Source organism: Chiloscyllium plagiosum, unplaced genomic scaffold (assembly GCF_037043375.1).
Source record: "Chiloscyllium plagiosum isolate Xiang-an unplaced genomic scaffold, Cpla_swu_hap1 HiC_scaffold_16, whole genome shotgun sequence".
Taxonomy (NCBI): domain Eukaryota; kingdom Metazoa; phylum Chordata; class Chondrichthyes; order Orectolobiformes; family Hemiscylliidae; genus Chiloscyllium; species Chiloscyllium plagiosum.
In genome coordinates this window covers 48,919,125-48,943,635 of record NW_028270154.1, presented here as the reverse complement: position 1 = coordinate 48,943,635, position 24,511 = coordinate 48,919,125, and the positions used below count along the sequence as shown (strand labels likewise).

The window sequence follows — 24,511 nt, the reverse complement described above, 5'->3', positions numbered from 1 at the left end:
GGTACATTGCCACTTATCAATCCAAGGAGGAGAAAATGAGGACTGCAGATGCTGGAGATCAGAGTCGAGAGCGTGGTGCTGGAAAAGCACAGCAGGCCAGACAGCGTCCGAGGAGCAGGTAAATCGGCGTTTCAGGCATAAGCCCTTCATCAGGAATGATTCAACCCAACCCTGAATGTTGTCCAGGTATTAATGTATGCAGATACAGATTGCTTCAGTATATAAGAATCATGAATGATTGAAAACTGCAATGATCTGAACATTTACTTTTTTAAAAATCCTCACTTCTCACATTATGATAAAGGAAAACTCATTGATGAAGCAGCTGCAGATGGAGGGACCTTAGGACTAGAACTGACAGCCAGACTACTGCGACCCCTAGGACTCATAACGGCACACAAACCAACAGCCACGCTCAGACAACAACTCGCCAGAACGAAGGACCCGATACCCAACATGAGCAAAACTAATGTAGTGTACAAAATACCATGCAAGGACTGCACAAAATACTATATAGGACAAACAGGAAGACAGCTAACAATCCGCATACATGAACATCAACTAGCCACGAAACGACACGACCAGCTATCCTTAGTAGCCACACACGCAGACAACAAGCAACATGAATTTGACTGGGACAACACTACTATCATAGGGCAAGCCAGACAGAGAACAGCCAGGGAATTCCTAGAGGCATGGCATTCATCCACAAACTCCATCAACAAACACATCGACCTGGACCCAATATACCGACCACTACAGCGGACAGCTGAAACTGACAACCGGAAGCGGCAGGGACAGACCACTATAAACACCGGAGGAAACATCAAAGAAGCGCTTCGCAGGAGGCTCCCAAGCACTGATGATGTCGCCTAGCCAGGGGACGAAATGTTTGCAACAAAAACTTCCAGCTCGGCGAACAGAACCACAACACCTAGGACACTACTTTAGAAATTTGTGCGGAGAAGTCCTGAGACTGAGGTGATTCACATCCAACAACTACAATCATGTTTTGTTCTCATTATGACTCTTTACATGATAAGCTTACTCTGTGACACCCAATGACTTCAATTTAAAGAGGGTTCCTTGATGCTACTCTTGGTCAAATATAGACTTGATATTAAGGGCAGTCACTTTCAATGCATCTCTAGAATTCTTTAGATTCGTGGAGATGGAGTCTCTAGTCGTATTAACAGAATTCAAACTGAGCACAGGAGTAGGCCATTAAGCCCCTTTAGCCTGTTTCACTATTCAATAAGATCATGGTCAGAAGTCACATCACATGAGGTTAAAGTCCAAAAGGTTTATTTAAAATCACTAGCTTTCGGAGTGCTGCTCCTTTGTCAGATATAACCCCATATACCTGAATTTGGCCCATATCACTTAAAACCTTTGCTTAATGAAAAAAATCTATCTTACAGTTAAAATTAACAACTGATCCTGCAAACACTGCCATTTGTGGAAGACAGTTCCAAACATCTACGACCCTTTTTATATAAAGTGCATTCTAACATCTCTTCTGTATGGCCTGGCTCTAATTCTCAGATGTTGTCCCCTTCTTCTAGAGTTTCCAACTGGTGTAAATAAGTTATCTATTCTGTCTTTTCCTGTTAACATCTTGAAGATTTTGATCAGATCACCCTTTAATCTTCTAAATGCGAGAGAAAGGAGGCCTAATTTGTTACTCTAATCTGTCTTCATAACTTCACCACTGAAGTCCAGGTATCATTCTTGTAAACCTACACTGTACTTCCTTCTGAGGTGTGGAGCCCAGATCTACTCTCAGTTCTTCAAATGGGGTCTCACCAGACTTTTGGACAGCTGCAGCATAACTTTTGCATCCTTGTACTTAATCCTTTAGATGTAAATACCAGCATTCCATTAGCCTTCTGCATTATTTTCTGCAGTTGTTCATGACATTTAAAGATCTAGACATCTGAACCACCAAGTCTCTTTGGATATCTACTGTATTTTACTATATATCATCTAGAACGTACCCTGATCCATTCTTTTTCAGTTTTTGATGAGGAACTGTCACCTGATAATACTGAATGGCACATTCCATCATTTTACGGATGATCCAGACCAGATTGATGGATTGACAATTGATGGAACGGATTTGTCCTGTTTATTTGTAGACACAGCATATCTGGCTAATTTTCTGACATTCTGCAAAGTAAAATTGTTTCTTGGAAACCATCAAAATTTTGTTTGTGTTACGTTGCAGAAAGTAAACCAATTCAAATATTAATATTGCAATGAAATTAAGGAGACTTTTTAATGTATCTTCTGTTTCATATACAAAAGGTAGACAATAAAGCAAAATAAATATTGAAACATTTTCCAAACATTGCAAAAACACTCAACTGATTTCTTGTGTAGGCTACCAATGTGGCTTTATTGCTTATGCCAAAATCTTAAATGTCATATGGAAATGTTTAAAGTGAAGTGTCTCTTGTTTATATTGGGGTAAAGGTCCACATCATAAAACAGCTCATAATCTAGCACTAAATCATTTCTGCGCTTAGGGAACAGCATAAAAGACAGTTAGAGTAACAAATAGGACCAGCACAATGACATAGCAATGGATATCTTTCTACCATTTACGTAATTTCAGAGGAGATTCACTTATAATTGATCAGATCCTGCTCACTAGTAATAATGAAGCTTGGTAAGAAAAAAGACTTTTAATTTCCTCTTACTGACAAAAAAAGGTTTTTAAGAGAAAGTAATAAATGAAGAATACAAGGAACAGCTTAACTTGAAGCCACTTCTAAACAATAATTTATATGAAATTATATTTATTCTTTTCAACGATAGTAAGCAGTTCTTTAAAGTGATCAAATAAAATATATAATCAAATTGTATCACTTAAAAGCAAAACCAAATTACAGAATCTATCCAATGCATAATGTTGTTAAAGTACATTATAACTGTCACCTATTTCACCACCGCCCCTCCTTGACTTATGTGGATTATTGTTTATGCCAAACAGTCTACTCCAGAGCCATTGACAAGTTAATTCATCAAAAGTATTGATCTGTATACATTTTGGGAGTTTTGCAGTTCACAACATGGCCACAACAGTTTCCATCCGGTAGACAGTATGCAAACTCCATTGCCACAGATGTATTGGGAAGGTGAACTTTCATGACCTGAGGTGGCATGGTGACTCAGTGGTTAGCACTGTTGCTTACAGTGGCAGGGACCCAGGTTCAATTCCAGCCTTGGGCAAAAGTCTGTGTGAAGTTTGCACGTTCTCCTTGCGTCTGCATGGGTTTCCTCTGGGTGGTCCGCTTTACAGCCACAATTCAAAGATGTGCAGGTTGGGTGAATTGGCTATGCTAAATTGCCCATCATGTTCAGGGATGTGTAGGTTAGGTACATTAGTCAAGGATAAATGGGTTTGGGTGGGTTATTCTTCAGAGAGTTGATGTGGACTTGTTGGGCGGAAGGGCCTGTTTCCACACTGTAGGGATTCTATGGTTTAAATTGAATCTGTTTATCTCTCCATGGATGCTGTCAGATCTGCTGAGTATTTCCAAAAGTTTTTCTATGTCTCAAACAGGCCAGTTCAGAGACAGGAATAGAATTGGTGGTAAGGAAAAAGATCAAGATGGGGCCCAAAGACAAAGATTTACACCTTTCCAACTAGAGGAACTTCATGCACAGCAAGGACTGGATGTCAAACATCCCAACAACAAATTTGGTACATGGGACAAGAGAGATAGTAGAGGTGGAATTGTCATTGGAATCTCATGTCATGTCTTCAAGTGATATTGGTAAAGGGGAACTGCAGGTGTAAAATAGGAAAAGACAAAAGATAGATTCTGAGGAAACTCAAGAAGTAGCTATGGGAAAATGGGATGGTCAGCCACTGCAGGAAATTCTCTTGGTATGGCCAAACAATTGTTAGTGGAAGCAGGCAAGAACACTCCTGAATAGGAAGTGGAAGAAAGGCATAGGGACTGATGATGTGGTTAACTTAGTGAATAGTTTGTTCAGAATTAAATTGCAGCTAGAAGTCACACAACACCAGGTTATAGTCCAACAGGTTTAATTGGAAGCACACTAGCTTTCGGAGCGACACTCCTTCATCAGGTAATAGTGGAGGGCTCAATCCTAACACAGAATTTATAGCAAAAATTTACAGCATGATGTAACTGAAATTTTACATTGAAAAATTGATTGTCTGTTAAGCCTTTCATCTGTTAGAATACAGTGATAGTTTCACCTCTTTCATGTATAAATCACAAAACCTTTTTTTAAATAAGTTGCATTATAAAAAAAAGGTTTTGTGATTTACACATGAAAGAAGGAGCATCACTCCGAAAGCTAGTCTGCGTCCAATTAAACCTGCTGGACTATAGCCTGGTGTTGTGTGATTTTTAACTTTGTACACCCCAGTCCAACACTGGCATCTCCAAATCATAATTGCAGCTAGTATAGCAAGGGCCATTAAGTATAGATAATCATGTCTAATTTTCACAACAAAAGTAAATAAAGAAAAATAGAAACCATGCAGTGTGTAAAACAAGGTTTACTTTTAACTAAGGTCTGAAACACAAGGCAATTTGTTTCAGATTACTACAAATGATTTCATTCTTTACCTCATTTTATTTATTTTCAACCTAATTTTTTTCAATCTAAAAAGAGGCAGCACTGAATCACAAATGTAGAAATTTTAGACAATTTTCACTCTGCAAATCAATAAATAATGCCAGAATGGTTTCTTCAAAATAAATCAATTTCCAGCTGACAATTAACCTTTCACAGTATTGAGTTCCATCAACAAAAATGAAAGCCATAAGATAAGAAATTTTAAAACATGGACAAAAACAGCAACAATCTCCCCACACTAAAGGTTAATGAGAGAAATAGCTGAAAAACTGATGCCTCACCCTCTTGAACAGCTTGAAATGGATTGTTGGAATCAACAAATCTGACAGAGAATGTTATCTTTTCGTTTTGTAGTATTTCTTCATTCATGTTCATTTCAGCCACAGCTAATCGAAACATTTTGTCATCCTTTCTTGCAGATTCCTCAAAAATTGCACCTGAAGAAGGGAAAAATATTGATACAAACCCATTTACTTGAGTGTACTTAGTCAATGAATCAAAATTATTTGTAAATTTGTTAATTAGCTGAATATTATATGAATGCCATGAATTTGAAAAATATAAAGAATCAGCTGAATCAATAATCTTTAAGTATGGCGGCGGTCTTGCATTCCTACACAAGAATCTATTTGCATATTAGTCACATTGACTTTTCTGTTATATTAATTAATTCAAATGAAGTATTTCTTAAACAAAGTATGATTTGGAGGTGCCAGTGCTGGACCGGGATGGACAAAGTTAAAAATCACACAGCACCAGGTTTATTTTGAAACACTGGCTTTCGAAGCACTGCTCATTCATCAGGTGGTTGTGGAGAATGAGACCATAATTTAAAGCCACAGTACAGTTTCATGGAGATGTAATTGTATATTAAACAATTTTAGATTCAGTCTTTCCTCTTTTAGAATGGGATGTGCTGATTTCTGTTCTTTTATATGTATGGCTAAAATAATAATGGTCTCACACTCCACTTTAATAAGAGTCAAACTGATTCTATTTGTAAAGTGGTATTTACAGAGTCATACATGGATTCATGACGTTTTAGAGCAAATTAAAATATAATTCTGCAAAAAACAAATTCACCCTTGAAACTTATATGTGTGCACTGTAGGAGAGACAGAGTGAGTATGTGCATGTGAGTATGTGCATGTGGGTGTGACTGCATGTGATAGAGTGTGTGTATACGTGTGTGTGAGTGTGATGAGGTGTATACCTGTGAGAGGGTGCATGCGTGGTTTGAGTGTGGGGTGTGTGTGCATGTATGTGCGTATGACAGAGAGCTTGACTCAATATTGGGACATAGACAGTACTCACGCCTTAATGTATTGTCTGAGTTGAGATGGCACCAATTGTCAGAAAAGCCGGAGATAGATGAAAATGTAATTTAAAAGAAGTTCTGGGATTTACATATCAAAGAACAGAAACCAGCACATCCCATTCTAAAAGATTAAAGATTAAAATTGTTTAATGTATCATTACATCTCTATGACACTGTACTGTGGCTATAAATTGTGTCGTATGGTCTTATTCTGCACAACCATCTGATGAAGGAGCAGCGCTTCAAAAGCTAGTACTTCCAAATAAACCTGTTGGGCCATAACCTAAAAAAAAGTAGTCAAAGTTTTGACCAAGACATTCAACATAAAGCATAATAAGTTTATCAGAAATATGCAAAAGTTTAAGGCTTTCCACATTATTGGCACGAGAATCAAATTTGAATTTGCTTTTTGTAGTCAACAATGAGTTGAATTTGCCTCAAATTGGGTGTTTTGACCTGTTATGGCACTGCTTGGATTATTTCCGGCAACATTTTGTGATATAAAAGAATCCAACACATGTCTATTATAGCTAACTATTATGTACAAACATTATATTCATGCACTTAAGTGTCTGTGTTAACATCAGGTTATTAGATTGCATCAGTGGAGTATGCTTTCAGTAACGTATTATGTGTTTCCAAGTAAGGTGGAGTGTGAAAGACCAATGTTCTTTTAGCCATATACATGAGGATCTTGTTAGTTTGTCTCCTAAAGGCATGCTATCAAATTAACCATGAGATATACAACATTTTTCTAAAGATAACATACCTGAACATAAACAGATATGCACAGGTATGTGTTAGCAATTTACTAAGTATACAAACAGGTAAAACAAAGTTTATATGATTAATATTTCAAATTGTTATATTACACTTTGGAACTTTGACATCTTGATCTCGTGATCATACGCCTGTCTGAAGGATTACACTTTTTTTCTTGATTGCACTTGTATGACAACTTTTTTTTTGGCTGCGAATTGTTGGGACTCAACATCACCACACCTACCACCTTCACAGTAAATTTCCTCACAGTTCATGCACTATTGATATTGGCGTATTTTCTATTCCTTTGCAACGTATTACTTTACATGGTCAGTGAGGACTTTGTGTGACATTGGCTGTTTGTACATTCTAGAAATCTTTGCTGGTATCTCAGTATGTAAATCTGGATTTCTAATTCACACTTATTATCCACTTTGCAGTTCAGTTGGATTTTGTTCGGTCAGCATATAAAATGTCCGAGGAGGAATTAGAGATTAAGGCCTGTAAGGCTATGGGGAAGAATGGTTTGGAGGAGGTTACTGAACACAGCAGAATTGGCAGTTTGAGGTGTATTTGTTTTAATGCAAGGAATATGATAGGTAAAGCAGATGAACGCAAGAGCTTGGATTAATACATATAACTAATACATACAGCTATGTTGTAGCTAATACAGAGTTTTGGTGAAGAGAGGGACAAGGCTGATAGCTTAAACGTTCCAGGGTTCAGATGTTTCAAATGAGATAGAGAGGGATGCAAAAGAGGTAGGGCAGTTGCGTAACTGCTAAAGGAAAATATCACAGCTGTATTGAAGGAAGGCACTTCCGAGGGCTCATCCAGCGAGGCCATATAGATTGAGCTCAGGGAAAGCAAAGATGCAATCACTTTGATGGGATTGTACTACAGGCCTTCCAAAAGCCAACCTGTGATAGAGGAACATATATGTGGACAGATTATGGAAAATCGTAAAACCAATAGGTTTGTTGTATTGGGTGATTTTGACTGGGACTTGCTTAGTGCCAGGGGCTTGGATGTGGGGTGGAGTTTGTTAGGTGTGTCCAAGATGGTTTTATGACATAATATGTGAATATTCCTACTATGGAGGGGCCACATTAGACCTGTTATCGGGGAATGAGCCCAGTCAGGTGACTGACATTTCAGTGGGAAGTCTTTTGAGAACAGTGACCATAATTCTGTAAATTTTAAGTTACTTATGGATAAGAATAAGCTAGTCTTCAGGTGAAAGTATTAAATTGGGGGAAGGCTAGCAGCAATGATATTAGGCAATAACTGGGGAATATAGATTGGGAGAGGCTGTTTGAGGTTAAATCTATCAGGTGGAAATCTTTTAAAGACCAGTTGATTTGAGTTCAGGACCAGCATGTTCCTCTGAAAATGAAGGGTAAGAATGGCAAGATTCAAGAACCTTGGATGACAAGAGAACTTGAGACCTTAGTAAGAAAGAAGAAGCCATACATAAAGTTTAGAAAACAAAAGACAAAGCCTTTGAAGTATACAAAGATAGCAGGAAAGAATCAAACAAGAAATTAGGAAGCCTAAAAGGCACCATGAAATGGTAGACCAGATTAAGGAAAACCTAAGGCATTTTAGACATAAATAAGGAGCAAGAGGATAGATAGGGAAAGGATAGGTCCGCTCAGGAACAAAGGAAGGAATTTATGGATGGAACTGGTGGAAGTGGGTGAGGTCTTTAACAAATACTGTGCATCGGTATTAACAAAGGAAAAGGACATGATGGACATTGAGTCTTGGGAGGGATGTGTTGATAGACTAGTCCCCCAGGACCTGATGTGATCTCTTCCACAATGCTGAGGGAGGCAGTTGAGCAAATTGCTAGGGTGTTTTATGAAATCTTTGGATCCTCTTTAGAGGTCCCAGAGTACTGGAGAATAGCCAGTGTTGTTCTTTTGTTTATGAGAGGCAACAGGGATACTCTGGGAAATTACAGGCTGGTGAGCCTTACATCAGTGGTCGGGAAATTATTAGAGAAGTTTCTGCAGGATAGTATTTACTAGCATTTGGAAAATGTGGACCTTTTACTGATAAGCATCAAAGCTCTATGCAGGGAAGGCTGGTTGTTGTCTCACAAACTTGGTCGAGTTTGTTGACAAAGTAACAAAGATGATTGATGAGGGTAAGGTGGTAGATGTTGTCAATATGGACTTTGGCAATGCCTTAGTCAATGTCCTTCATGGCAGGCAGATTCAAAAAGTGAAATTATATGGGACCTGCAGTTGAAAGAAAAACTGGCTGGGTTATAGAAAATTTAGTGTGATAGTGGAAGAGTGTTCAGTGATCTATGACCCAGTGGTGTTCTGCAGGGATCAGTGCTGGGACCCCTGTTGTTTGTAACATATCTAAATGACTTGGAGGAGAACGAAGGTAGCCTGATTAGTAAATTTGCAGATGACACAGAGACTGTGGATTGTGAAGAGGATTGCTAGAGGATACAACAGGATATAGATAGGCTAAAAACCTGGATAGAAAGATGCCAAATGGAGTTTAATCCAGACTATATGAGTAGATGTAATTTGGAAGGCCTAATGCAGGAGGGAAGTATACAGGAAATGGCAGAACTCTTAGTTATATCAACATACTGAGGTCTAAAGATGTAGAGGTCCACAGTTCCCTAAAAGAGGAGAGAAAGTAGTCAAGAAGGCATATAACATGCTTGTCTTTATCAGTTGTGGCAAGAAGTATAAAAATTGACAGCTGTACAGCGCTTTAGTTAAGTCACCTTTTGAATATAATGTAAATTCTGGTTGGCACATGACCAGATGTACAAGGAGGCTTTGGAGAGGGTACAGAGATGGTTTACCAGGACACTGCCTGGTTTGGAAAGTAATAGTTATGAGGAGAGATTAGACAACCTTGGTTTGTTGCCACTTGAACATCAGAGGAAGGGGTCGATCCGTTAGAAGTTCTCAAAATTATGACAGGCATGAATAGAACGGATAGTCAGAGTCTTTTCTTTCCAGGATAAAAATGTCAATTACTAAGAAACCTGTAAGGGGGTAAGTTTAAATGAGATGTGAGAGGGAGTTTTTTTTTAGACAGAGAGTAGTAAGTGCCTGGAATGGACTGCCAAAGGAGGTGACAAAGGTGGATACAAAGCATAATTTAAGATGCACCTTGACAGATATATGAATAGGCAGGGCAAAGAGGGATAAGAACATGTAGGGATGAAAGGCTTTTAGTTTATAAAGGCATCATGTGTCAGCACAGTCTCAATGGGCCAAAGGGCCTGTTCCTTTGTTCTTTGTTTCACATGCTTGCTTTTCACATATCTCTTTCGTTCTGCTCTGTCTTTGGAGAAGAATACCCCATGTCTCAGAGGGTTATTTTTTGCTGGGCAAAGTCATTACATTTGCCTTCCAAGTTGTGCTGAGGATGGTAATCCTTTTCAATTGGTGCTCTACAGCAATGCACAATGTAATCTTAAAATCTTGCTTTGTTGCTCAATACATAATGAGCACAGATTCAACAGTACAGATCTCATATTCGGACAATTTTTTCGAACATAGATAGTGGTGTAACAATGTGAAATTGCTCATTCCCCAAGTGTACGCATCTTGAAACAGTTTGTCAGAGTACTTGGGTCTATTGTCAGCCATTATCTCATCTGAAATACCATGTAAACTGTAAGTAGCATTAATCACTAATCACTAACAAAAGTCTTAAAGAAGGGTCACTGTACCCGAAATGTTAGTTTTGATTTCTTTCCACAGATTCTGCCAGACCTGCTGACATTTTCCAGCAAGCTCTGTTAATTATGTCAGAACTGGTCACATTTATTGTGTTGCTATGTCATTAAATGATGCAAAACTTAGAAAACTAATTCAATTTTCATTGTGCACTGTAACTAGGTCTGTTGTTATTTTCATCCTAGGAGTGAATGGAATGCTGTTTGGATGTGGAGGCACTCTCTGCTGCTAGGGTTGATACAATTGCCATTGTCTCACATGCAGCCACAAGTCATTGACGATTCTGATTTATCTCTGGCCAGTCTATGGATTTCTGTGCTTACTCTCTTGCACATTCAATATTTATGTGACCTGGTGCAGCATGAACATGATGTCTTCGGTAATGCTTTTGATATTAGGATTTATTTGTCCTTGAAAATGGCTTGCTATGATATATAGTACCAAGTTCTTCTCTGCATAACCAAAACAATCTCATCTCCTCAGCTCCTTCTTTAATACTGTTAGCCCATTCCTGGATAATAACTTTTCTTCAACTCTCACTGTTCACATTTCGTCAATTGCAAACATTCACACTGGTCCTAGCCAAACTTTTAACAGATAAGCGAATGATTTCAACTTCATAGTCAAGGGCTTGAATATGTATATCAAGATGGATATCTCAGTCTTTGTTTAGGTTGGTTAATCAGCTCAGCATGTAAGAGATGAAATCATTCTCATACCTGGCCTATATTTCACTTCAGAGTTATCCTTTTGGAGCTTGACAAGGAAACACCGCAATCGAAGGTTTGCACGCATTAATAGTTGACAAAAGATCATTGAGTGCCTTATGATCTGTTTCAACAGAATGTTTCTTGAAATAAGTAGTTTTGAAACTGTATGATTCAATTACCAGAACTAATGTTTTATATTGGAATAGATGGCTTGTGCAAATGACAGGAATTTTGAAATAAAAGGTATAGTTTTTGTTTGTCTTGTAAAATATATCCACCTAGATTTTTTTTTGTGCTGCATCATCTTTAAGAATTGTGTCTTTGTGGGTTGTAGTATAGCAGTGGGTAAGGAAAACCTAATAGAGAGAATGGAAGACATATTTGTGGTCATCTTATCACATACAGGGAATGACCTTAAAGGAGCAACTCTCTCGAGGAGGTATTGGGAATATCTGGTGTGAGGAAGTTAAAAACTCTAAGGCAACACACCAAGGATCCTTTTTATCCTACGAGGTCAACATTTGTTTATCATGCTTCATCCTGCTGACTCTATGAATGCAGTGCATAGCCCCAAACTGTTTTATCTGGTTAATGTTGATTTGGCATTTGCAGTAGGAAATATCAATCAATAGCATCATGTTGCTCTCATCACAAGATGAAGGTTATAGTCATGCTCGGCCTTTGTCTTAGCCATGACTGTGATATTTTCAGCTATGCAAATAAAATCAGACGCATTCTTAATAATCTAGAATATACCATGCATTTCTGAGAGACTAAGTGACAACTATTGGGAAATAAGGCAGGGCAGGTGACTGAGGTGTCAGTGGGGAAGCACTTTGGGGCCAGCGACCATGATTCTATTAGATTTAAAATAGTGATGGAAAAGAATAGACCAGATCTAAAAGTTGAAGTTCTAAATTGAAGAAAGGCCAATTTTGATGGTATTATGCAAGAACTTTCGAAAGCTAATTGGGGGCAGATATTCGCAGATAAAGGGACAGCTGGAAAATGGGAAGCCTTCAGAAATGAGATAACAAGAATCCAGAAAATGTATATTCCTGTTAGGGTGAAAGGAAAGGTTGGTAGGTATAGGGAATGCTGGATGACGAAAGAAATTGAGGGTTTGGTTAAGAAAAAGAAGGAAACATATGTAAGGTATAGACAAGATAGATCGAGTGAATCCTTCATTTCCCTCTGACTAATGCAGCTAACACTATGGGCAATTTAGCATGGCCAATCTACCTGACCTGCACATGTTTTGGAGTGTGGGAGGAAACTGGAGCATCCGGAGGAAACCCACGCAGACACAGGGCAAATGTGCAAACTCCGACGTCTTTATGGAGTTTGCACACTCTCCCCGTGTCTGCATGGGTTTCCTCCGGGCACTCTGGTTTCCTCACACACTCCAAAACATGTGCAGGTCAGGTAGATTGGCTATGCTAAATTGCCCATAGTGTTAGGTGCGTTAGTCAAAGGGAAATAGATATGGGTGGGTTACTCTTCGGAGGGTCGGGGTGAATTTGTTGGGCCGAAGGGCCTGTTTCCACACTGTAGGTTATCTAATCTAATCTAATCTATAAAGGAAGTAGGAGTATACTTAAGAGGAAGATTAGGAGGGCAAAAAGAGGACATGAGATAGCTTTGGTAAATAGAATTAAGGAGAATCCAAAGGGTTTTTACAAATACATTAAGGACAAAAGGGTAAGTAGGGAGAAAATAGGGGCCCTCAAAGATCAGCAAGGCGGCTTTTGTGTGGAGCCACAGAAAATGAGGAGATACTAAATGAGTATTTTGCATCAGTATTTACTGTGGAAAAGGATATGGAAGATATAGACTGTAGGGAAATAGATGGTGACATCTTGCAAAATGTCCAGATTACAGAGGAGGAAGTGCTGGATGTCTTGAAACGAGTAAAGGTGGATAAATCCCCAGAACCTGATCAGGTGTACCCGAGAACTCTGTGGGAAGCTAGAGAAGTGATTGCTGGGCCTCTTGCTGAGATATATCTGTATCACTGATAGTCACAGGTGAGGTGCCAGTACACTGGAGGTTGGCATACGTGGTGCCTCTGTTTAAGAAGGGTGGTAAGCACAAGCCAGGGAAGTATAGACCAGTGAGCCTGACCTCAGTGGTGGGCAAATTGTTGAAGGGAATCCTGAGGGACAGGATGTACATGTATTTGGTGGGGCAAGGACTGATTAGGAGTAGTCAACATGGCTTTGTGCATGGGAAATCATGTCTCACAAACATGATTGAGTTTTTGAAGAAGTAACAAAGAGGATTAATGAGGGCAGAGCAGTAGATGAGATCTATATGGACTTCAGTAAGGCATTCGACAAGGTTCCCCATGGGAGACTGATTAGCAAGGTTAGATCTCATGGAATACAGGGAGAACTAGCCATTTGGATACAGAACTGGCTCAAAGGTAGAAGACAGAGGGTGGTGGTGGAGAGTTGTTTTTCAGACTGGAGGCCTGTGACCAGTGGAGTGCAACAAGGATCGGTGCTGGGTCCTCTACTTTTTGTCATTTACGTAAATGATTTGAATGCGAGCATAAGAGGTACAGTTAGTAAGTTTGCAGATGATACCAAAATTGGAGGTGTAGAGGACAGCTAAGAGGGTTACCTCAGATTACGAGGAGAAAGTGAGGTCTGCAGATGCTGGAGATCAAAGTTGAAACTTTATTGCTGGAACAGCACAGCAGGTCAGGCAGCATCCAGGGAACAGGAGATTCGACGTTTCGGGCACATTCCTGAAGAAGGGCCTGTGCCCGAAACGTCGAATCTCCTGTTCCCTGGATGCTGCCTGACCTGCTGTGCTGTTCCAGCAATAAAGTTTCAACTACCTCAGATTACAACAGGATCTGGACCAGATAGACCAATGGGCTGAGAAGTGGCAGATGGAGTTGAATTCAGATAAATGCGAGGTGCTGCATTTTAGGAAAGCAAATCTTAGCAGGACTTATACACTTAATGGTAAGGTCCTGGGGAGTGTTGCTGAACAAAGAGACCTTGGAGTGCAGGTTCATAGCTCCTTGCAAGTGGAGTCACAGGTAGATAGGATAGTGAAGAAGGCATTTGACAAGCTTTTCTTTATTGGTCAGAGTATTGAGTACAGGAGTTGGGAGGTCATGTTGCGGCTGTACAGGACATTGGTTAGGCCACTGTAGGAATATTGCATGCAATTCTGGTCTCCTTCCTATCAGAAAGATATTATGAAACTTGAAAGGGTTCATAAATGATTTGCAAGGATGTCACCAGGGTTGGAGGATTTGAGCTATCGGGAGAGGCTGAACAGGTTGGGGCTGTTTTCCCTGAAGCGTCGGAGGTTGAGGGGTGACCTTATAGAGGTTTACAAAATTATGAGGGGCATGGATAGGGTAAATAGACAAAGTCTTTTCCCTGGGGTGGGGGAGTCCAGAACCAAAGGGCATAGGTTTAGGGTGAAAGGGGAAAGATATAAAAGAGACCTAAGAGGCAACATTTTCAGATTGAGGGTGATACGGGTATGGAATGAGCTGCCAGAGGAAGTGGTGGAGGCTGGTACAATTGCAACATCTAAGAGGCATTTGGATGGGTATATGAAAAGGAAGGGTTTGGAGGGATATGGGCCGGGTGTTGGCAGGTGGGACTAGATTAGGTTGGGATATCAGGTCAGCATAGATGGATTGGATTGACGGGTCTGTTTCTATGCTGTACATCTCTATGATTCTATTGGAAACAGTATGGTTAAAATGGCACACTACGTGTTGTGAGGTATTAGGACTCTTCTGGTCAGTGGATAGACCAATACCCAGTCCTCCATGTAGCTTAAGAAAATATATCTGCTCTAGAAAATTTAGGATTTAAGTTTTCCAACACTGGTATTTGTATGGGAACATTTTAAGTGAAGTTTGTGACACCTTGGATCCTCGCATACTCTGATGCTGCCACCTTTCTTTGAAAGGCACATGATGGAAGTACACGAGTCTGTCGGCACTTGACATTCTGAATTTTACCATTTCACTTCATCTCATCCTGATCCAATCAAAGCTTCTCACTAGCGTGTAGACCGCACTCCCTTTCAAGATTAATAAATGGTGTTGCATTGTCTTTAAAATTGCTGGTCACTTTGAGTTGGTCAGGATACAGCTATTTAAGATTGTTGACTAATTCAGTTATGTCCCATTTGATCTGTTCTGCCATAATGAGTGCAGTTTGAATTTCATGAACTGTGACTATACTAATATGCACGTTGGTTGTCCAGTCACAGTTGGACCTTTGGTATCTACAAGGTAGAAAATTTCAAAAAAAAACAAGCCTGCATATTGGCACTGCAGTATGATTTTGCCAGGGCATAAAACTGGTGATCTATAAGAAAGTCTCTGACAGGTTTTACAACCGCATGCCACTTACTGAAATGCATGTCTTTCTACTTTCCATGTTTCAGTGTTAAAAGCTATACATAAACAGTACCCTAAAGTTTGCTTAAATTCAACGTGGTGCAACTTGACTTTGGCTTCGTCATTAAAAATGCTCTTCCTTTATGAGAAATAGAGCCCGCAGCTGCTGCAGGAGATTGTGATTTTTATACTAATAGCCACGACAAAGCACAGGGACTCCTCCCAGGGTCCTCCCGGCAATCGGAGACGGTGGCAGCAGCGGCAGTGAGAATGTGGCTCTCCCGACTATCAATCCGGCTAACCAAGTCTTCAGGCCATGGCCAGGCCCAGATGCCTACATCGGTGGTTCCAAACACCTTTATGAATATAAGGTTTAGACTTAGGATCTGGATGTTTTTCTTACCTTTTGGTTTTTTTTTTAACTGCTGTTGTTTTTTTAAAAAGAATCTGATGTTATAACCAAGATAGCAACACAAAATGCATCTTTGTACAATTTTCAATGTACTCATATATTCCCTCACTTGAGTACATGTGACAATAAAATCTAATTCTAATTTTAATTCTAGATTTCTATCTTGCTGTAGTTCCTCAACTCAAAACTGATCTAGAGGATTTTTTTTGCTTTAATTTATCAAGGTAATCTTAGATTTTTTTTTTCTTGAGAAAGCTGACATTCCGTCAAAAGAAAATTAGCTCTGAGTTCATGGTGGTTAATGCCCTATCTACAGATTTGTACTGTCTGTACTCTGAATTGATACTGTAAATGGTCCGTCTGTCTGAATTCCCTGTTTCTGATTTATCTTCAATTAGTTTTCAAAATACTTGTTACCACAATATTGGAGTTTTCTAAAATGGCTTGTTGTTACCATGATGTGAGTGAGCTTTTAACAGGTGGAAGGAGTGGTGGAAACAATTCTTATGCCACTTCCCATCCCAAAAACTGGGACAGATTTTGAGATATCTAAAAATCCAATAGCACATTTAACTATTATGTACAACCATTACATTCAATAGCACACAACTGTCTAAGTTAAAACTATGTTCTTAGATTACAGAAGAAAAGCATGGTTCTCATAACGTAACACTCTCAAGTGATCCTGGGGTAAAATTACATTTCTATACACTCAGGACATATGTTATGACGCAGTAATGATACTGTAAGCATGTTACTATTTGTTTTTCTCTTATTTCTATCTGTCCTTGATCTAGTCCAGAGCAGTTAAAGGGCATCAGTGCAAAATTTCTCCAGGGTAGTACACTCTGTCTGTAATTAGCCTGGAATGCATATCATCCACCAGAGAAAAGTGCATTTGAAATATTTATCACTCCACATAAAACGTTGGTTAAGATTATGTCATTCTCCAAACAATTCCACAATTCAGACGGTGCTGTAGGAATACTTACCATTATTTATGTGGAAATGGCACAGTAACATTTGGTGACTGCATATGTACTGATAAATGCGGAAATCTGGATGATGCTGTTGAAAATGCTTGGCTCCTTCCAAAGCATTTTGTAAGCAATAGTGACTGTAACTAGGTCAGCCAGGGGGACCTCATAGAATATGAGTTCCCCAGTTGGGGCTTTTAATCTGGTCCAATCAGGGCACCCTGGCTGAGGGATAAGAACCAGAGTGTGAGCTCTTGTGGCACAGTGGTAGAGCCCCGACCCCTGAAGTGGGAGGTCAGGGTTCAACTCCCATCTGCTCCAGAGATGTGTAATAATGTCTCTGTACAAGTTGATTAGAAAAATAAGAACAAGGGTGTGAGAGATCCTGGTCACTCTGCGAGCTGGCTCTGAGGGAGCTGGATCAGTGTCAATCCACATGTAAATGAAGGTTGTCTTGATGATGGGATACCGGCCTCCGTAGAGTTACTTCAGTGGCGACGAGACTGGGATTGATGATGTAACCATGCAAAAGCTTCTCATAGCTGAACTCCAACAGGACTTCAAACAGGCACTACAACTGGTTTCGTCATCAGAAAGTGTGGCAAGTGGAGCAAATGAGTTGCAGGGTCTTCCAATTAAGACATTTATATGGCCTCACTCAGGACATATCCTGAACAGAGGGACTCCAGGTCAGCCCACAGCAAAATCCCAAAACAAAGCCAAGCCTCAGCCAAACAGTTAAAATTTTGTTCAGGATCTATGGTTGCTGTCGGTATGCAGAAGAGACAACAAAAGAGTCCCACGAGACCTAAACTGAGTAAGAGAACTCATAGGCTGGTAGCCAGGAGAGTGCATTCCCTGAAAAGTCCAACTACATCAAGCCTGGAACAGTTAAATTGCTTATAAACATCCAAATCAGAACCAATCAAAAAAAGAAATCTGGTTACATGGTCGCCCTGTTCTAATGGAGGTTGCTACCAGTGTGGCTGTTTCAATGATCGTAGAACCAGTCTTTAACAAAACTCACTCTGGACTCCCTTAAGGTTGTGCAAAACCTCAGCTAGGCTGAGAAATGATACCCAGAACCTTAACTGATGAAGGGTACAATTTCAGTTCCAGTCTCTTATGAGAAGCAGCTAGTTCAATTACCACTGATTGTAGTAACAGGCGTGGGCCCAATCTTGTAGGGGTGAAATTGATTGAGAAAGATTCCCCTAAATTGGCTCGACATTTATTGATTAGAAAATGGCTGTCTGAGTGAAGTCTTAATTAGTATCAGGAAGTTTTTAGGAAGGTCTAGGGGCTATCGAAGGAGGAAAGGTCACCATACGTTTTGACCAGGAGGCAATTCCATGATTTTGCAAAGCCTCTCCAGTGCCATTTGCCAAATGGGCAAAAGTAGAGACAGAAATCAGAAATCTGGAAAGCAAAGGAATCATTAAACCAGTCCAGTTTGTACCGGTCAAACCAATTGTGAAGCCTGACAGGTCGGTTCACCTTTGTGGGGGATTTTAAACAAATGGTAAACTGCTTTTCACAGCTTGATGAATACCACTCCCTCACATAGAGGCTTTATACACAAAGCTGGCAGGGGGTTGTCCAACACGAAGCTGGACATGAGCCATGTGTACTTACAATTACAGTTAGAGGAGGATTCCTCGCTGTATGCCACAATTAATATCCATAAAGGTTTTTAACAACATGAGGCTGCCCTTTACAGTATCATCAGCCTGTGCAATTATTTCAAGGAATGATGGAGAACATTTTACAAGGTTGACCCTAGCTCACCGTTTTTCTAGATGGTGTGTTAATAACATGGAAGACCAGTAAAAACCACTTGGTGAAATTAGACGTGGTCTCTATATAGGAATACATTACTGCAGATGCTGGAATCTGTACTGAAAACAACAAATGCTGGCGGTTACAGAGAGTCAGATAGCATCCATGGAGACAGAGCAAGCTCATGTTTCGAATTTAGATGACTCTTCATCAGAACATATAGTCCCTGTATGTTTCTTCCAGGTGGATGTACACCTCAGAAGGGAGCAATGTGTGTTCCAGGCACCCCAAATAATATACTTGGGCTATAGAGTCAACAAGACCGGATTATAACCATTGGAAGATAAAGTGAGGATAATCAAAGGTCCCCTGCCTCCCACATCTGCACTGGAGTTTAAGTCTTTCCTTGGGCTGGTGAATTATTATGAAAAGTTCACACATAACCAGCTCTCCATCTTGGGCACCCTTGTATCAACTCTTCAAAAAGGGTCATCCTTGGAAGTAGTCACCAAGCTAAGTCATAGCCTTCAGGGAAGTTAAGCAACAGCTATCATTCTCTATGGTGTTGGCACACTATAATCCCAAGTGAGATCTGTATTGACATGTGATGCCTTCCCAAATGGGGTAGAATGAGCCCATAGGTGGCCCAATGGAGAGATACACCCAATAGTATATGCATCCCGGATATTGGTTACTGCAGACTATAAATGTGCCCAAATAAAGAAGGAAGGTGTGGCAGTCATATTTGGAGCCAGAAAGTTCCACTAATACCATTACAGATATAAATTTGTAATAATAATGGACCACAAACGCCTGCTAGATCTAGTTAAAGAGGATAAGGCAGTACTGCCCATTGTTTCAGGCTGAATTCAGCGGTGGGCTCTAATACTAAGTGCATTTTATTACAAGTTGGAACACCATTCAGGAGGCCAAGTAGAAAATGCAGATGCATTGAGCTGGCAGATGCACAATCAGTGATACCTCCAATGAAAGAAGCCATAGTGGTTTTAAATTTTCTGTACACATTTGCAGTCACACCTGAGAAGATCAGACTTTGGACGCAGTAAGATCTGGTCCTGGCAAAACTGAAACTGCCAGTGGTGATGGGGGAAACCAAAGGGTCGTCACATTGAAACATTTTTGGAACCAGAGAGACCAGTTCACAGTGGGGGACTGCAGACTATTATAGGCAGCAGGACTGATTGTCCCGAACAAAGGTCACTGTCAGATACTGGTTGAAATCCACCAGGGTCATCCAGGGGCTTCCACAATGAAGATGTTGGCGAGGAGTTATGTCTGCTGGCCAGGATTAGATGCAGACACAGCTGTGTTGGTGGGGCAGTGCCCAGTGTGCCAACAAGGACAAAAATTACTGCCAGCACCTCCTCCACATTTGTGGGAATGATTGGGTAAACCCTGCACTCGGTTACATGTAGACTATTAGATTAGATTCCCCACAGTATGGAAACAGACCCTTCTGCACAACAAGTCCACACCGACCCTCCGAAGAGCCGTTCCCTACCCTATATTTTACCCCTGACTAATGCACCTAATGAGATGGGCAATTTAGCATGGCCAACTCACCTGGCCTGCACGTCTTTGGATTGTGGGAGGAAACCCATGTAGACACGGGGAGAATATACAAACTCCACACAGACACCCAAGGCGGGAATTGAACCTGGGTCCCTGGCACTGTGAGGCATCAGTGCTAACCACTAAGCCACCATGCAACCCTGTGTAGGCCCTTCCGTGGGCTCAATGTTCTTAGTCATTGTGGATGCCCACTCAAAGTGGCTGGGCACGCATAGACTTCATGCATCAAACACAGGGATGATGATAGAAAAACCACATGTATCTTTTTCAATACATAGTCTCCTGTAGGGGTTGGTCACTGATAACAAACCATCATTTACCAGCAGGGAATTTGGATATATTCTGAAGTCGAAACGTATTCATCAAATAAAGACAGCTCCATATCATCCATCATCCAATGGCCCGGCAGAAAAGCCGTTCAAACTTTGAAGGCTGGCTCGAAGAAACAGCCACCAGCTTCATTAGATACCAAACTGTCTCAGTTCCTACTCAGTTATTGGACCACTCGTTATGCAACTCCAGGGATAGCTCCAACAGAGTTGCTAAAGGGGAGAAGTCTCCGCGTCAGATTCCTGGACCTGGAAGGAGGGTGAAATGGTATCAGGAATGCCAATGCCAGACACAAGACACCAACAAGTGAAAGAGACAGTTTACTTTCAGGGATGAAGTTTGGTGTACAAATCACAGGAATAGCCCTGCATGGGTAATAAGCATGGTCGATGTGAGGTGGGGTCAAGCAATGTATAAAATTGGGTAGGTGCAATACTCCTGAATAAGCACATGGTCTATATGAATGCTGCATTCCGCAAATGGCGTGAGAGCAAATCATGCCCAGCTCATCGACAGCCTTGCCTACTGTTCTGGAACCCATGGGTTCTGCCTCACCATCAAGCATTGAAGAGACCTTGGAATCTGAGATGGACACGACGATGTCGCCACCCTGACACCTTTGCCATCTGAAGAAAAGAATGGATTTCTTCAGAAATGCTATCGTAAGTTGCATGCCACTTAAATCAGAGGCAGGGTTGGAGGAATCTGACACAGTGCTAAAACGCCTCACAAATAGCTACAAGAAAAGAAGCAGCCTATGTCCTCTGTCTCAGAGGGGAGGTATGTAGTGATCGCAATGAGGTCAGCAAGATGGCCTTCATAGAATATGAGTTCCGTAATTGGGGCTGTTAATCTGATCCAATCCGGGAGCCTTGTTGACAGATATAAACAGGAGTGTCAGCAGACCGTGGAGGGGGTCGTTAGGGCCGACTGCCTGCCCATCTTCCGCGGTTACGTTAGAGCACGGGTGTCCTTGGAGAAGGAGCACGCAGTGTCCACCAACACCCTGGAGTTGTTCAGGGAGAGGTGGGCGCCGCAGGGAGTGGAGTGCATTATTTCCCCCTCCAACTCTATTTTGATTTAATCCCTGCCCTCCCCTTCACTGTTTGGTCACACAGCATTGCCCTTTGATGTGAAGGGCACTGCTTGTCACTGGCCACTCGGGTGTTTTCCTATCTTTCTGGTGGTGAAAATTGAATAAAGATTCATGCACCTTGTGACCCTCACTGTGTCTCACACCTGCACACACACAACATGGGTGCTGGGGAAAAAAATAAGCACCACCGCAGTTAGGCGGTAGAGTGGGGGAAAAAAAAGGAGTGTGGCCCTTTTGTGAAGAGCACAAAATAAAAAAAAATTAAAAAAAGTAAACAGGAGTGTCAGCAGGCTGTGGAGGGGGTCATTAGGGCCGACTGCCTGCCCCTCTTCCGCGGTTATGTTAGAGCCTGGGTGTCCTTGGACAAGGAGCACGCGGTGTCCACCAACATCCTGGAGTTGTTCAGGGAGAGGTGGGCACCACAGGGAGTAGAGTGCAATATTTCCCCCTCCAACTCTATTTTGATTTAGTCCCTGCCCTCCCCTTCACTGTTTGATCACACAGCATTGCCCTTTTTTGTGAAGGGCACTGCTTGTCACTGGCCACTCGGGTGTTTTCCTATCTTTCTGGTGTTGGAAATTGAATAAAGATTTGTGCACCTTGTGTCTCTCACTGTGTCTCACACCTGCACAAACAACATGGGCGCTCGGGGAAAAATAAGCACTACCGCAGTTAGGCGGTAGTGTGGGGGGTTAATAAAAAAGAAAAAAGAAATAAACAGGAGTAAAAAAAATAAAAAAAAATAAAAAAATAAACAGGAACATCAGCAGGCCGTGGAGGGGGTCGTTAGGGCCGACTGCCTGCCCCTCTTCCGCGGTTACGTTAGAGCCCGGGTGTCCTTGGGGAAGGAGCACGCGGTGTCCACCAACACCCTGGAGTTGTTCAGGGAGAGGTGGGCACCGCAGGGAGTAGAGTGCAATATTTCCCCCTCCAACTCTATTTTGATTTAGTCCCTGCCCTCCCCTTCACTGTTTGATCATACAACATTGCCCTTTGTGAAGGGCAGTGCTTGTCACTGGCCACTCGAGTGTTTCCTTTCTTCCTGGTGGTGGAAAATCGAATAAAGATTTGTGCACCTTGTGTCTCTCACTGTGTCCCACACCTGCACACACACAACATGGGGGAACAAAAATAATATAAATAAATCGGAGTGTCAGACATTCTGTTCATTCTGAGAGTTGGCTCTGAGGGTGCTGGATCTGTGTCAAGGACTCTCCACGTGAAAAGAAAGGGTGACTTTGTGACAGGATATCAGCCTCTAAGAAGTTATTTCAGAAGCAATATCTGACTCCCTATATAAAAACTTAAGTTGCTTCATGTGTCTGATTTTTATGCCCTAAAAGCAAGAAGAAGCATTTAGGTTTGCTCATGTCACTCCAAATATTCTTTCATTATTTAAAGTCCAAATTATTGCCAAAAAGAAACACTACACATAGCAGGAGTTAGCTCATCAAGCTTACCTCAGAAGGCTGCTTTTCAATGCAGCTTAGGGTAGGGCAAGTAAGTTCACTTTCTCCCAGAAACAGTTTGGAGATCTCTGTGAGGCTGGAAATATTGCACCAGTTTGTTTAGAAGCCTTGGCTTGGTGTCTGACACTTCAGCCTAGTCATGCTGTTCACTCAATGTCCCTTCAACACTCATGTCTCTTCTTCTACACCACCCACTTTCTATGTCAGATCATGCCAACCTGTACCCCTAACCATTAAAGAAAACTCATATTGACAACATGAACCTCCATTCCCCCATGGTCCATAATAACTGCTATGCCAACTTGGTACTGATGAATTGTCACTCATAAGCTCTCTCACATTCTCAAGGTTGCTCAAACTCTTGTGTGCCAACAAGGTGCCAATATGTGCCAGTCTATGGTCCCAGCCTTCCCATGCCAATGATGAGCGCTTCTATGCCAACCTACTCCATAAAATCCTTGAACCCGACAAAACAATGGGACAGCTGCCAGTGCTTGAAAAATAGCCATTCATAACTTGCAAATAAAACAGGTGTTGCTACCAGCCTATAACCAGGGTCAGTTAACCAGACATTTTAATTATCAATAAAAAAAACTATAAACAACTGACACCTTTTCACTTGTGTAAATAGATGATGGGCTGATTCTTATGTTTAAGTCCAAGTTGAGTTTTGTTTTTTTGGAGAGATTTCCGTGAGGCTGAGTGAACTTTCTTTCTGAATCTTATCGAACTTGCCTCATTAAATTCCTACTCCATTTGTATCATGTCTCTCACTTATGATTCTAGTCCCAATTTACCATCTGCCATTCTTAAAACAACTCACTACTCAGCAGATATCCCAGAATGCAGCAGTATCCCTCTCACCCCTGCCATCTTTAAAAGCCTGTTCTGCACCCAGCCAGGCACTGTCAGTCCAGAACTATCCTGCATGTTTACTAATATGTTCCCTGGACATGGCTGACAGGGGTAAATTTGTGCCCTGCTTTGCAGGCAGGGACGTTGAGGTGATGCTGGATGGGGTGGTGCCAATGCAGGACTTCCTCTTCCCTCAGGATATGTAGTGGAGACCATGAGACCAGACCATGCCAGCCTTGCCACCCACGTTAAGCAGTCTCAGCAATTTGGATGAATCCAAGTACACTGCATGCACTGAGTGGTTCAAACGAGACAAGGGAATAAATGATAAAAGGTAGGACCCAAGGGAGCACCGACAATCAAAGTGTGCATATACATTGATCCCTTATGGTATCAGGACAGGTGAATAAAATGGTTAAGAAGACATATGTTTGATACTGTTATGAAGCATTAGATTTAGTGGGAATGACACATATTACACCTATAT

General features: G+C 41.2%; 1 protein-coding gene across 6 annotated transcripts in view; it reads right to left on the bottom strand.

Moving 5' to 3' along the window:
* LOC122556682 (glutamate receptor ionotropic, delta-2-like) overlaps window positions 1-24,511 on the bottom strand; it is a 530,324-nt gene that overhangs the window by 439,204 nt on the left and 66,609 nt on the right. For 5 of the 6 annotated variants that reach the window (XR_015759754.1, XR_015759755.1, XM_043703715.2 and 2 more), the window contains exon 2: window positions 4,902-5,057. The exons of the other annotated variant lie outside the window; for it this stretch is intronic. Coding sequence is in view for 3 of the 5 variants with exons in the window: in XM_043703715.2 (XP_043559650.1) it covers window positions 4,902-5,057 (156 nt within the window). In the remaining 2 variants the exon portion in view is untranslated. The remainder of the gene's footprint in view (window positions 1-4,901; window positions 5,058-24,511) is intronic. 6 annotated transcript variants of the gene reach the window in all.